Source organism: Schistocerca nitens, chromosome 9, assembly GCF_023898315.1.
Source record: "Schistocerca nitens isolate TAMUIC-IGC-003100 chromosome 9, iqSchNite1.1, whole genome shotgun sequence".
Lineage (NCBI taxonomy): Eukaryota > Metazoa > Arthropoda > Insecta > Orthoptera > Acrididae > Schistocerca > Schistocerca nitens.
Genome location: NC_064622.1, coordinates 494062622 through 494075016, shown reverse-complemented (window position 1 = coordinate 494075016; position 12395 = coordinate 494062622). Strand labels below are relative to the sequence as shown.

The following is a 12395-nucleotide window of genomic DNA, read 5'->3' as shown; positions in this document are numbered from 1 at the left end:
GAGTATGTGCTCAGTTCGTACAGATCACTGAAATTATGGCACACAAAGGGAACATTACACCCCCAAAGTAATCAAATAAAGTGTAACTTAACAACAGACAAAATAACAGTATGTTTAAAAACTGGAGGTCAGTATTGTATGTAGCTGCCATAAATGTTACCTCACCTCAGACAAGCAAAGTACTGAAAATAGAAATCTACAATGTATTTGGCACATAGATGGTCCCCATCTTTTTCACATACATAAAATTACTGCAAGTCTCTAAAAAATAACACGTATTACACAGAACTGAAAGTGCATAATGTAAAAAGTTCTGCAAATGACTGGCTGCCAAGAAAACTAACTCAAAAAAGTTTTACTTAATTTAAATTGCATTATCGTTCACACTCCTTATTCAGTCATGGCAAATGAAATACTACAGTACATTTAATTTTTTTCTACATATCATGAAGCACCCCTCTAACACTGATATAATTTACTCATGGAGCATTATAATAAGAAACTAGATAATATATACAATGTGTTCATTTCACATTCTAGGAACAACAGAGCACCAAACTTCTGATTTACATTCAAAACCTAACAACAGCATCAGGCATGAAGCCTCTAGCCATTAATGGTGCTGTATTGTAGAATCAGAACAGAACTGACACACTTCATTTAATTTAGTCAACAATATATGTACACTCGAGTTGTTGTTGAAGCATCTGACACCATAAGAATGTAGCTTAAAAAATCTTTTATGCAATCTTTCTTGTAGCACGTTAACAGGAAACTACAATATGAATTGGGTAAAGTGGAATGTCAAGTAATACTCATTCACGTGACATTCAGGAAGACAAGATATGCCCATCAATTACACTGCACACACAAGCTTTGAGCTCCAACTTCCCCTCTGCACAAGAATCCATAAAAAGACAGTATTTGTTACATAATTATCTTTAGTTTAAAAAGTGCTGATTTTACTATCAACAAGCTTGAATTTCATGCAAGTCTGTAGTCACAACCTCACCCGAAATACCTGCACATCAGTATTCTAAAAAAAAAAAAAAAACTAGAAATAAAACTTTTTTGCGATGCATAAATAACTATGTGGCAATATCGAGCTGTGGCTTCTTTTTTTGGAACAAGGGGGTGGGGGGCAAGTGAGTAGCAGCACTATTTGTTGTGCCCACATTCTCCAAGATGAAGTATGAACATTTCACTATTCCAAGATGCACTCAAATTATCAGACTGTATCTTATTCACATATATGTATGATAAAATAAGGCAATTTTTTAAGCTATTTATGAATTGTCCAGAAAATTATGTCCAACTTGAAACCAGCAAACATTCAAATGTTCCACAAAATTATTTTTAAGGAATCAATAACGAAACACATTTTTCTTCTTTAAATGCAGTATAAAACATCTACATAGCAAACAAGATGAAACTGTTACCCTGCTACAGGCTACATCAAACCAATTATATTAGGCAAGTGATGTCATTTTCTTAATACTTAATCACCTGAGATGTGTAAAACAGGAAAACAATTGAAGTACAATTTACATTACTCTTCCATTTTCCACACAACTTCATAGAGGAGAGAGAGAAAAAATGTTACATAGACAGGATTTTAACATATGTGCAAATAAGTCTTCAAAGAAAAACAAACCCTAATTTAATTTACAAACTCTAAGGCTTCCTTGGTGATTAAAACTCTCAACACTGGCAATTTCCTTTCCAGACAATGATAGCGAAAAAATGTTTTTAAACACTATCGAGATTTTTTTTTTTTTTCAATGAAATAAAACTGTAAAAAGTCTTGAAAGGATGTATGGAGATGCAGTTTTAGCAAAAAGGTAACAACATATGATTTGAGGGTAAAATGACACCAATTGTGAATACATCTATTACACATTATTCTTGTGCATAGTGCCCCAATCTTAATAATAGAAAATAGGGGTTATGTAAGGAAACAAATCAAAATATTAACAGAATTCTACTTTAGCAGAAGCAATAGAAAACATTTGTACTATATTCATTGTTCCTCTGGCTATAACTCTTACAAACACATTCCATTTAACAGTTCTAAATACTGTAAACACACTATCCTAGTCTGTAAACCCGTTCTACTCAACTATCACACAAAATGTCCAAAATATGAACAAGTTGCTAGCAAAAATAGACATTTAATTTGTCTGGGTTCCTCAGGTGGTTACATCAGGCAACAAGACACACTGTCAACATTCTTATCCATACGTCCCAAACTCTGAATGGCTGGACAGATTATAGCATTTGGTCCAGTTAAATGGTGTCCACCCGCCTTGTCAGAAATAAATAAATATCTTACTTGTCTCATAACATATCAGCAATCACACAGCCATCATTAACTTTATGGATTATTCTTTGACTTTCACAAAAATCCTGCTCAGATGTCACCACAGTGGAAAAATGTAACATATGAAAGTCCCCATCAACACCCATCAACTAGTCCACCAAGAGGCACACAGTTCACCACAAACTTTCAACGAATGGCTCACAGTCATATGGTAGTAGTATTTTTTTAAGCTCTATGCAAAAATAAAGGCTACATAGCTGCAGTTCACAAACACCGTCATATTAAAGCCACTCACGGATTTTCCACCTGTCGTCAGCAAAATATTCTTATACACCAACACTTTAAATAAATTAGTACGTATACAAATACTTCATCCCCATGAGAAGCAGGCACTAGCTTTGACTATTAAAATGAAATGATGTGGGTGGTGGAATGTGCCTGTTGACAATCGGTCTGGGTGGCAGGCGCGGTGTGCGATGGACAGTGTGATGGTTGTGATGACGTGGCAGTGAGCCAGTTAAGCATTCGTCACTGTGAAGTGATCTAGACGCCTGGTGGCTGATGCTGGATACTGAAACAGAAACAATTTTCATACACGAGGCTGTAAGTAACGCATAGTAGTGTCATGACATACACTGGTGACACATTTAGTACAGTAAACGGAGCAATCACAATGGAAGGGGCTGTGTATTTGATACAACAAACCTATGTGAGCCTCAACAACACAACACACCTCAAAATGAAAGCATGCAGCAAACAAGCAGTTTCATATGATGGACAAATACCACAAATTTTTTTGACCAGTACACTGATGCCACATGACTGAAATAGTCAATACATAGTTTTACTGCATAACATCAAGTAAGAATTGTGCTGCTTCACTGCAAAACTGACAAGTTCCAAAGAATCAAAGAGGTTGGTTACAATAAGCAATTGAAATGTGCATGTGAAATTAACTTTCATTGCACATAATAATTATTTACACATCACTATCAGCAACAGGAGTGTCTCAGAAACTCTCAAACTCATAAACATCACTAAAACAAGCAGAAGAGTCTGTACTGATGAATCATAAGAACACTGCACTTTAAATGGGATGCCACAACACTATCCCCAGATCAAGTAACTTTCAATACAATTTAAGTGGAAACAGATTTGAATTTTATAGCTTATTCCGCTCATTGTGCATCATATGTTGAATGCTTTCCAAATCAATCTATTTTTCAAAACTTAATTTAAGCTGTTTTGATAAATTTATACGAAAAACTCACTACTCAAGAAGAAAACTAAATTGTTATAAATATTTGGTCACAAGAATGCACGAGATTAAACACACATTCTCAAGATATACTCGAGACAAAAAATGTAATAAAGACAGTACATTTTATCAGTAGACCTAAAGACAACATAGCTTGGTGCCACTTTGTATTTGGCATTAACAGGCCCATTTGGGTTAAGGCAATGGCATCTCCCAGAAGAACACCAAAATTTTAATCAGTATACATTTACTGCCAGAACTCTGGTGACCAACAGCACTGATCTCCAATATGCAAAACAACAGAATGGCTTGGATGTACCTGTGAGCTGAGTGAGCCATAAAATTCATATATGCTTGCACTTAAATTGAAACATCCTTATCATTCTGTTGAAAAAGTTATTGGTTCTGAGGGTAGTGCAGTGGTGCTGCTCATTAAGACATGCTCAATGAAACACAACACACAGGAAACATTAGGATATCATCTGCTGAGTAGTAGTTTTACGGTTTTCCATGCTGCCTGTTCAGAACAATATAATAACAGTTAATAAAAAGCACAGGTGTAGCCAATATGAAATACACAAGCAATTTTAGTTATTGTACATCAGGCTATTTACAACAAAACTTTCACCAAACAGCATGCAGGCATCATATTGGTAGCACAAGGCATTCCATAGTACATTATGCTTTGTAATATCTAGGTATCTCTCATCTCAGCAACACAAAATTTTTCCCTTCCACTGTTTAATTGTAGTACAATTGGAAGTTGGCTCTTCAAATATGTACCTTTCCTGTGTTACTACAGAATAATTGCCATTAACATTTTGAAGCAATTAAACTTGCAGGACTCTTGTATGTCCTGCTTGGTTCCCTGGAATTACTGTAACAAGGCTACTTAGTGGTGTTTTTGAAATATCCTTGATTTTTTAAAAATTTATTTTAAAAACTCCCTGAAATTAGTTTCATTACTAAATAATTTTGTATCCTGTGAATAAACCATTTATAAATGAAACTGTGCTGGTCAAATTTAACAAATTTGTAACCAGTTATGAGTTCAGGTCATGCCAAAATGAACAATTCTGGCCAGAGTGGCTGGAGAGAGAGAGAGAGAGAGAGAGAGAGAGAGAGAGAGAGAGAGAGTTTTCTTTTCTTTTCTGGAGAAGGCTTTGGCTGAAAGCTCAGTGTGTAACACTCTTTCCGAAATAAAAAGTGCTTTGTTTCATACAGAGAATTTCATGTTTCTGAAGTGATTGCACTGGGAAAGCAAGGTACTCGTATGTGTGCATTTTGTCAAGGAATAGTCGATATTGAAATCGGACAAAGCAAGAAACAGTATAGCGCTAGAATGGAAAATATTTTATATGTGCCTGATACAAGTGCTCTTAACCACATCAACATATAACAGACTATATAATAAGTACACAATTGCATTTGACTTTAAAAGTGTTAGGATTCAGGAAAAAGCCAGTGGTGAGATTGTCGTGGTAGGCTACTTGGAAAGTAGGCTGTACATGTTGTGTATGCATGCTGTCAGACCAGAAAAGAGTAATCCAGTGAGCTTAATGACACACTCTAACACTCCAAGTGCACCAGAAAAGATTCGGAAATCAAAATATAAAATACATCAAAACTGAAGAAATTTATCAATGCACAGGGTCCATTCAATAAATAACCGGAAAAGTTGTATAAAAATATGAAACTTCAACAAAGCTTGTGATTCTTTGTTATTTTTTTGGTGGTGTCCAAGAACTTATCAGGTAGGCCTGGCACACCTACCTCACAAATAGGATGCTGGAAATAAATGAAACAAAATGCCAGCACCATAGCAGGTTTGCACCAATGTGGAGCAGGGAAATGTCATTAGATTTCTTTTAGCTGAAAGGTTGAAACCAACTGAAATTCATTTATGGCAGTGCAATATGGTGAAAGTTTTTGAGATGAACACAAGTGTACGAGTGGGCACGTTAAGTTTAACTGTGGTGCAACAAGGGTTGAGGATTTGCCACTCTCCAGGGCACACTGTCTGTACAGTCACCGACTAATGTTGTGAGAGCTGATGAGCTGATACAGAAAAACAGGCATATTACATTGAGTGATACTGCAGCAACGATGAACACTGGTGTCAGACCAGCCCACCATATTGTTTCATGACGTACTGATGTTGGTGCCACAAAAGTTGACCTCAGGAATGAAAGAAAGGTGCACAGAGGCGTGCAAGGAGCTTTTGCAAAATTACATGGCTGAAGGGGAGGCATTTCTTCACTATACTTAACAGGAGATGAAAACTGGACGATTTTTTATGAACCTGAATGAAAGCAAACTTAAATGGAGTGGTGAAATTCTTCATCTTCAAGTCCTGGCAGTAATTGTGTGTGTGTGTGTGTGTGTGTGTGTGTGTGTGTGTGTGTGTGTGTGTGTGTGTGTGTGTGTGCCCGAACGTTTATTATTACAGTAATACACAAAAATTTGAAGCAAATTGGTCAAGTACTTTGAGATTTTTGGTAGCAACGATTTCCCTTTATGTATTACACACATACTTATATATTAAAAATGTGTGTCTGTCCATATGTTCATTGAGTACTGCCTGAAGCAAATTGGCCAAGAAATTTCAAGATTTTTGGTAATAATATTTACCCTTTACATGCCACATATTTATTTACATAATAAAAATACAAATATAAAAACAAGCACATATTCAATTGCAACACTGTGCAATCATTGAAGAACTTTTGTAGATTTACGATTTTGAACAGACATACATTTATATTTTTATTTATATAGATGTAAATGTATGTTTGGACAGAATTGTAAATCTCTGAAAGTTCTTCACCAATTCCTTCAAAATTTTGACAGTACATTAGAATACATGTGTGTTTTTACACACCTACTGGAGTGCCATATGGTATACAGACATTTACATTGTATATAGCATTACTTAATGTGAATATAATAAATTGGGTTCTGCATAACTTAGCAGCATTTTTGTTTTTGCGTGTTGGTATTCTGGTTCCTATGGGTTTACGTACTGACTGTAATTTTTATCTGTAGTTAATTGCTGCTATTTAAGTTTACATACTGTCATTTGGAGACAGTGAGTGGAGCTGTGGACACTAGAAAATGGAGTGCCAAGTGGAGGAATCAGAATATTTCTGAAATATTTTTCTGTTTGAGTTCAATACAGAGGTTACAACAGCGGAAAGGGCCAGAAGCATTTGTGCCGTGTATAGGACCAATAGCATTAGACAGAGCATGGCAAGAAAATGGTTTTGTTGTTTTAAGGTGAATATTTTTGACACTGGTGACTATGTTCAGGGACACCCCCTTGGGGTTTGACGAAGATCATTTAAACATATTAGGCCATAATGTCCCACGTCAGTATACTCGAGAACTAGTCTTTCCAACACTATGCAACATTTGCATGCAATGGGGAAACTTCAACAATCAAGTGTATGGGTACCGCTGTAGTGTAACATGACATTTCTTAGGCTCTTTGAGAAATGGAAGATATTCAAATGAATATGGAGAGGAACACTATTATGCTACATTAACTGAGCCAAAGTGATGCAGAACATTGTCACTAGGTTTCTGTTTATGCAGGGCCAAGAATATATGCAGAAGTTCACCTCTCATGGGCAAGAGTGGTGAACGGAAGTCATCACTTGCTGTGGTGGACGAGTTACTCCATGCAGCTGCTGATGGAAGGTGTTAATACCAAAGAACCTGTATTAGCAATGAAATTTATGTAAAATGTAATGTATCTGACTTACTCTATGGTATATGGGCCAGGCAGGAGGAGGAGGAGGAGGAGGAGGAGCCTGGAGTTCAATGTAAAGTACATCATATTAATGGTAAATTTAACAATATATGGTTCAAATCATGGAACTCTGGTTATGGATGCTTTACTATGTTTGAAGTATGAATGCTTTAATTGTTTGAAGTGAGTAATGGGCTCCTTTTTCAGCTAAATCACGAAATCTTCAGGGAAGAGGATCTGAGCAGGGTGAAGAAGATTATTAGCTGGGACTGAATAGCAGGACCAGCTATACAATACAAATTTATACAGAACCATAGTATCCAGAATATATTAGAAAATAAATGGAATCTATCGAAAGTTATATGCTATACCGGGAGGACATATGTAGCTGATAGGTGCAATGTCTCCCTATAAGCACTAAGCATACAACGTATGTCGAACATTATGTCTAGGATCGAGTGAAGGCAACAAAGACAGACAAAAAAGCTAACAAGAAGAATATTTCGAGAAAAATAGCAAGAAATATTGCAGAAACGCGCATTTTCAGGGGCAACGAAAGTAAACAGTTGCAGAGCAACAAAGCTTATAGCAGAGCATGTTATTCAGTATCATTAAAGAAATTGTTGACATACGAAAGAAGAGGGTAAGGTATTGAAGAAACCTCACAAAAACAAATGATACGTAGTAAGGTTGACAAAAATAACTATTTCCACTGCTACAATTTTTTTTAATTAAAAAAACTTAAAGAGGAAGATTTGAGGAGTTTATAGCAGCCTAAGGACATCACGTCAGCTGATCTAGAAGACACACTGTCTACAATGTCATGCAGTCATGAGACACATTTGGGAGAAGATCGGTGACGGAAGCGATTAGGCATGGGAGGTCTCTCTTTCAGTAAAGGTTGGGAAGGTAATTATAGTCTGTGGACATCTGCGTGAGACCCTCTGTATATTTCGAGAGGGCCTGCTCATCACTACAGATGTGATGGTCACAGGTGACTTAGCTGTTTGGAAGACCGTCAGTGAGAGAGCACTTCGATTTCCTGCTGCTAATAAGGCGAGTACACCGTTCGCTTGTTACACATTTTTACGAGCTTCAAACAGGTACAACTTATTTTCAGTTATCTGGGTAGTTACTATTTTATTTTTGTAATTTCTTGCGTGTTTGAGTGCCTACTAGACCCAACCTTTTATTTTAATAACAGTGTAGTGTACAGTATCGCCGTTGCTATCGACCCTCGTATCGTACAGGCTTTTGTTTGTTTGGTTAGAACAGCTCAGTGTCGGTTAGACCGTCAGTGAGAGAGCACTTCGATTTCCTGCTGCTAATAAGGCGAGTACACCGTTCGCTTGTTACACATTTTTACGAGCTTCAAAAAGGTACAACTTATTTTCAGTTATCTGGGTAGTTAATATTTTATTTTTGTAATTTCTTGCGTGTTTGAGTGCCTACTAGACACAACCTTTTATTTTAATAACAGTGTAGTTTACAGTATCGCCGTTGCTATCGACCCTCGTATCGTACAGGCTTTTGTTTGTTTGGTTAGAACAGCTCAGTGTCGGTTAGACCGTCAGTGAGAGAGCACTTCGATTTCCTGCTGCTAATAAGGCGAGTACACCGTTCGCTTGTAGGGTAAACATAGTCATGTGTAGGGACTGTGGTTGTTGTGAGCGGACGCAAGGAGAATTGGCCACTCTTCGGGGGCAGGTGGAGGCTTTGTCTGTTAGGCTCATCGAGCTCGAGGCGCAGGCGTCGGCTCGTAGTGGCGTTGGGGCAACTGTGGTGAGACCTAGGCCTACTTCGGTGGCCTTGGAATCGCATGGAACCCCGGATGTCGCTGCGTCTTCCGGCAGTGAGCATCTTACCGGTCAGCCATCACTCCAGGGTGAATGGCGGACAGTGGTGGGCTCGCGCGTGCCTGGCCGAAAGGCGAAGGTGGGATCTGGCCGCGTGGCAGCTGCCTTACCCCTTTCCAACAGGTACGGGGTACTTCCTAGTGGTGATGACATCGTTTCCGAGCCACCACAGGATGCCTCGCCTGTTGGGCCAGTGGCCGATTCTCCGGCAAGGTCCCGACAGTCACAGAGGGCGGGCCTATTAGTTATAGGGAGCTCCAACGTTAGGCGGGTTATGGAGCCCCTTAGGAAAATAGCGGGTAGGTCGGGGAAGAATGCCAGTGTGCACTCGGTGTGCTTGCCGGGGGGTCTCGTCCGTAATGTGGAGGAGGCCCTTCCGGCAGCTATTGAACGCACTGGGTGTGACCGGCTGCAGATAGTAGCACATGTCGGAACGAATGACGCCTGCCGCTTGGGTTCTGAGGCCATCCTTGGTTCCTTCCGGCGACTGGCTGATTTGGTGAAGACAACCAGCATCGCACGCGGAGTGCAAGCTGAGCTTAATATCTGCAGCATAGTGCCCAGAGTCGATCGCGGTCCTCTGGTTTGGAGCCGTGTGGAGGGTCTAAACCAGAGGCTCAGACGACTCTGCGACTATAATGGTTGCAAATTCATCGACCTCCGTTATTGGGTGGAGAACTGTAGGGCCCCCCTAGACAGGTCAGGCGTGCACTACACACCGGAAGCAGCTACTAGGGTAGCAGAGTACGTGTGGCGTGCACACGGGGGTTTTTTAGGTTAGAGGGACCCCCCCTTGGGCGAAACGATAAAATACCTGACGGCTTACCAGAGAGGACATTATCATCGTTGATAAAGAACGTCCGTCCTCAGAGACCAAAAACAGGAAAAGTCAACGTAATATTGGTAAACTGCAGGAGTATCCAGGGCAAGGTTCCTGAATTAGTATCTCTTATTGAAGGAAATAGTGCGCATATAGTATTAGGAACGGAAAGTTGGTTAAAACCGGAAGTGAACAGTAACGAAATCCTAGACACAGAATGGAATATATACCGCAAGGATAGGATAAACGCCAATGGTGGAGGAGTATTTATAGCAGTAAAGAATTCAATAATATCCAGTGAAGTTATTAGCGAATGCGAATGTGAAATAATCTGGGTTAAGTTAAGTATCAAAGGTGGGTCAGATATGATAGTCGGATGCTTCTATAGACCACCTGCATCAGCAACCGTAGTAGTTGAGCGCCTCAGAGAGAACCTGCAGAACGTCGTGAAGAAGTTTCGTGATCATACTATTGTAATAGGGGGAGACTTCAATCTACCGGGTATAGAATGGGATAGTCACACAATCAGAACTGGAGCCAGGGACAGAGACTCTTGTGACATTATCCTGACTGCCTTGTCCGAGAATTACTTCGAGCAGATAGTTAGAGAACCAACTCGTGAAGCTAACGTTTTAGACCTCATAGCAACAAATAGACCGGAACTTTTCGACTCCGTGAATGTAGAAGAGGGTATCAGTGATCATAAGTCAGTGGTTGCATCAATGACTACAAGTGTAATAAGAAATGCCAAGAAAGGAAGGAAAATATATTTGCTTAACAAGAGTGATAGGGCACAAATCGCAGAATATCTGAGTGACCACCATCAAACGTTCATTTCTGAGGAAGAGGATGTGGAACAAAAATGGAAAAAATTCAGAAACATCGTCCAGTACGCCTTAGATAAGTTCGTACCGACTAAGGTCCAAAGCGAGGGGAAAGATCCACCGTGGTATAACAATCATGTACGAAAGGTACTACGGAAACAAAGAAAGCTTCATCATAGGTTTAAGAGTAGTCGAATCATAGCTGATAAGGAAAAGCTGAACGAAGCGAAAAAGAGCGTAAAGAGAGCAATGAGAGAAGCATTCAACGAATTCGAACATAAAACATTGGCAAACAATCTAAACAAGAACCCTAAAAAGTTTTGGTCATATGTAAAATCGGTAAGCGGATCTAAATCCCCTATTCAGTCACTCGTTGACCACGATGGCACCGAAACAGAGGACGACCAAAGAAAGGCAGAAATACTGAATTCAGTGTTCCGAAACTGTTTCACTGCGGAAAATCGTAACACGGTCCCTGACTTCAGCCGTCGCACGGACGCCAAAATGGAAAATATTGAAATAAACGATATCGGAATTGAAAAACAACTGCTATCACTTAGTAGCGGAAAAGCATCCGGACCAGACGAGATACCCTTAAGATTCTACAGTGATTATGCTAAAGAACTTGCCCCCTTTCTATCAGCAATCTATCGTAGATCGCTGGAAGAACGTAAAGTACCTAGCGACTGGAAGAAAGCGCAGGTCGTTCCCATTTTCAAGAGGGGTCATAAATCAGATGCGAATAATTATAGGCCTATTTCGCTTACGTCAATCTGTTGTAGAATAATGGAACATGTTTTGTGTTCTCGTATTATGACGTTCTTAGATAATACAAATCTCCTTCATCATAACCAACATGGATTCCGCAAACAGAGATCATGTGAAACTCAGCTCGCCCTATTTGCCCAAGAAATTCACAGTGCCGTAGACACTGGCGAGCAGATTGATGCCGTATTCCTGGACTTCAGGAAGGCATTTGATACGGTTCCGCACTTACGTTTAGTGAAAAAAATACGAGCTTACGGAATATCGGACCAGGTTTGTGATTGGATTCAGGATTTCCTAGAAGAAAGAACACAACATGTCATTCTTAACGGTTCAAAATCTGCAGATGTAGAGGTAATTTCGGGAGTACCGCAGGGAAGCGTGATAGGACCTTTATTGTTTACAATTTACATAAATGATTTAGTTGACAACATCGGTAGCTCCGTGAGGCTATTTGCAGATGACACGGTTGTCTACAAGAAAGTAGCAACATCAGAAGACTCGTACGTACTCCAGGAGGACCTGCAGAGGATTAATGCATGGTGCGACAGCTGGCAGCTTTCCCTAAACGTAGATAAATGTAATATAATGCGCATACATAGGGGCAGAAATCCATTCCAGTACGATTATGCCATAGGTGGTAAATCATTGGAAGCGGTAACGACCGTAAAATACTTAGGAGTTACTATCCGGAGCGATCTGAAGTGGAATGATCACATAAAACAAATAGTGGGAAAAGCAGGCGCCAGGTTGAGATTCATAGGAAGAATTCTAAGAAAATGTGACTCATCGACGAAAGAA

General features: G+C 39.4%; 1 protein-coding gene across 1 annotated transcript in view; it reads right to left on the bottom strand.

The window, feature by feature from the left end:
- Positions 1 to 1081: 1081 nt before the first annotated feature.
- The window catches only part of LOC126203934 (protein son of sevenless), a 168431-nt gene continuing 157117 nt past the window's right edge, over positions 1082 to 12395 (bottom strand). The window contains exon 25 of the mRNA XM_049938330.1: positions 1082 to 2891. Within this exon, the coding sequence (XP_049794287.1) occupies positions 2713 to 2891 (179 nt within the window). The 3' untranslated portion in view covers positions 1082 to 2712. The remainder of the gene's footprint in view (positions 2892 to 12395) is intronic.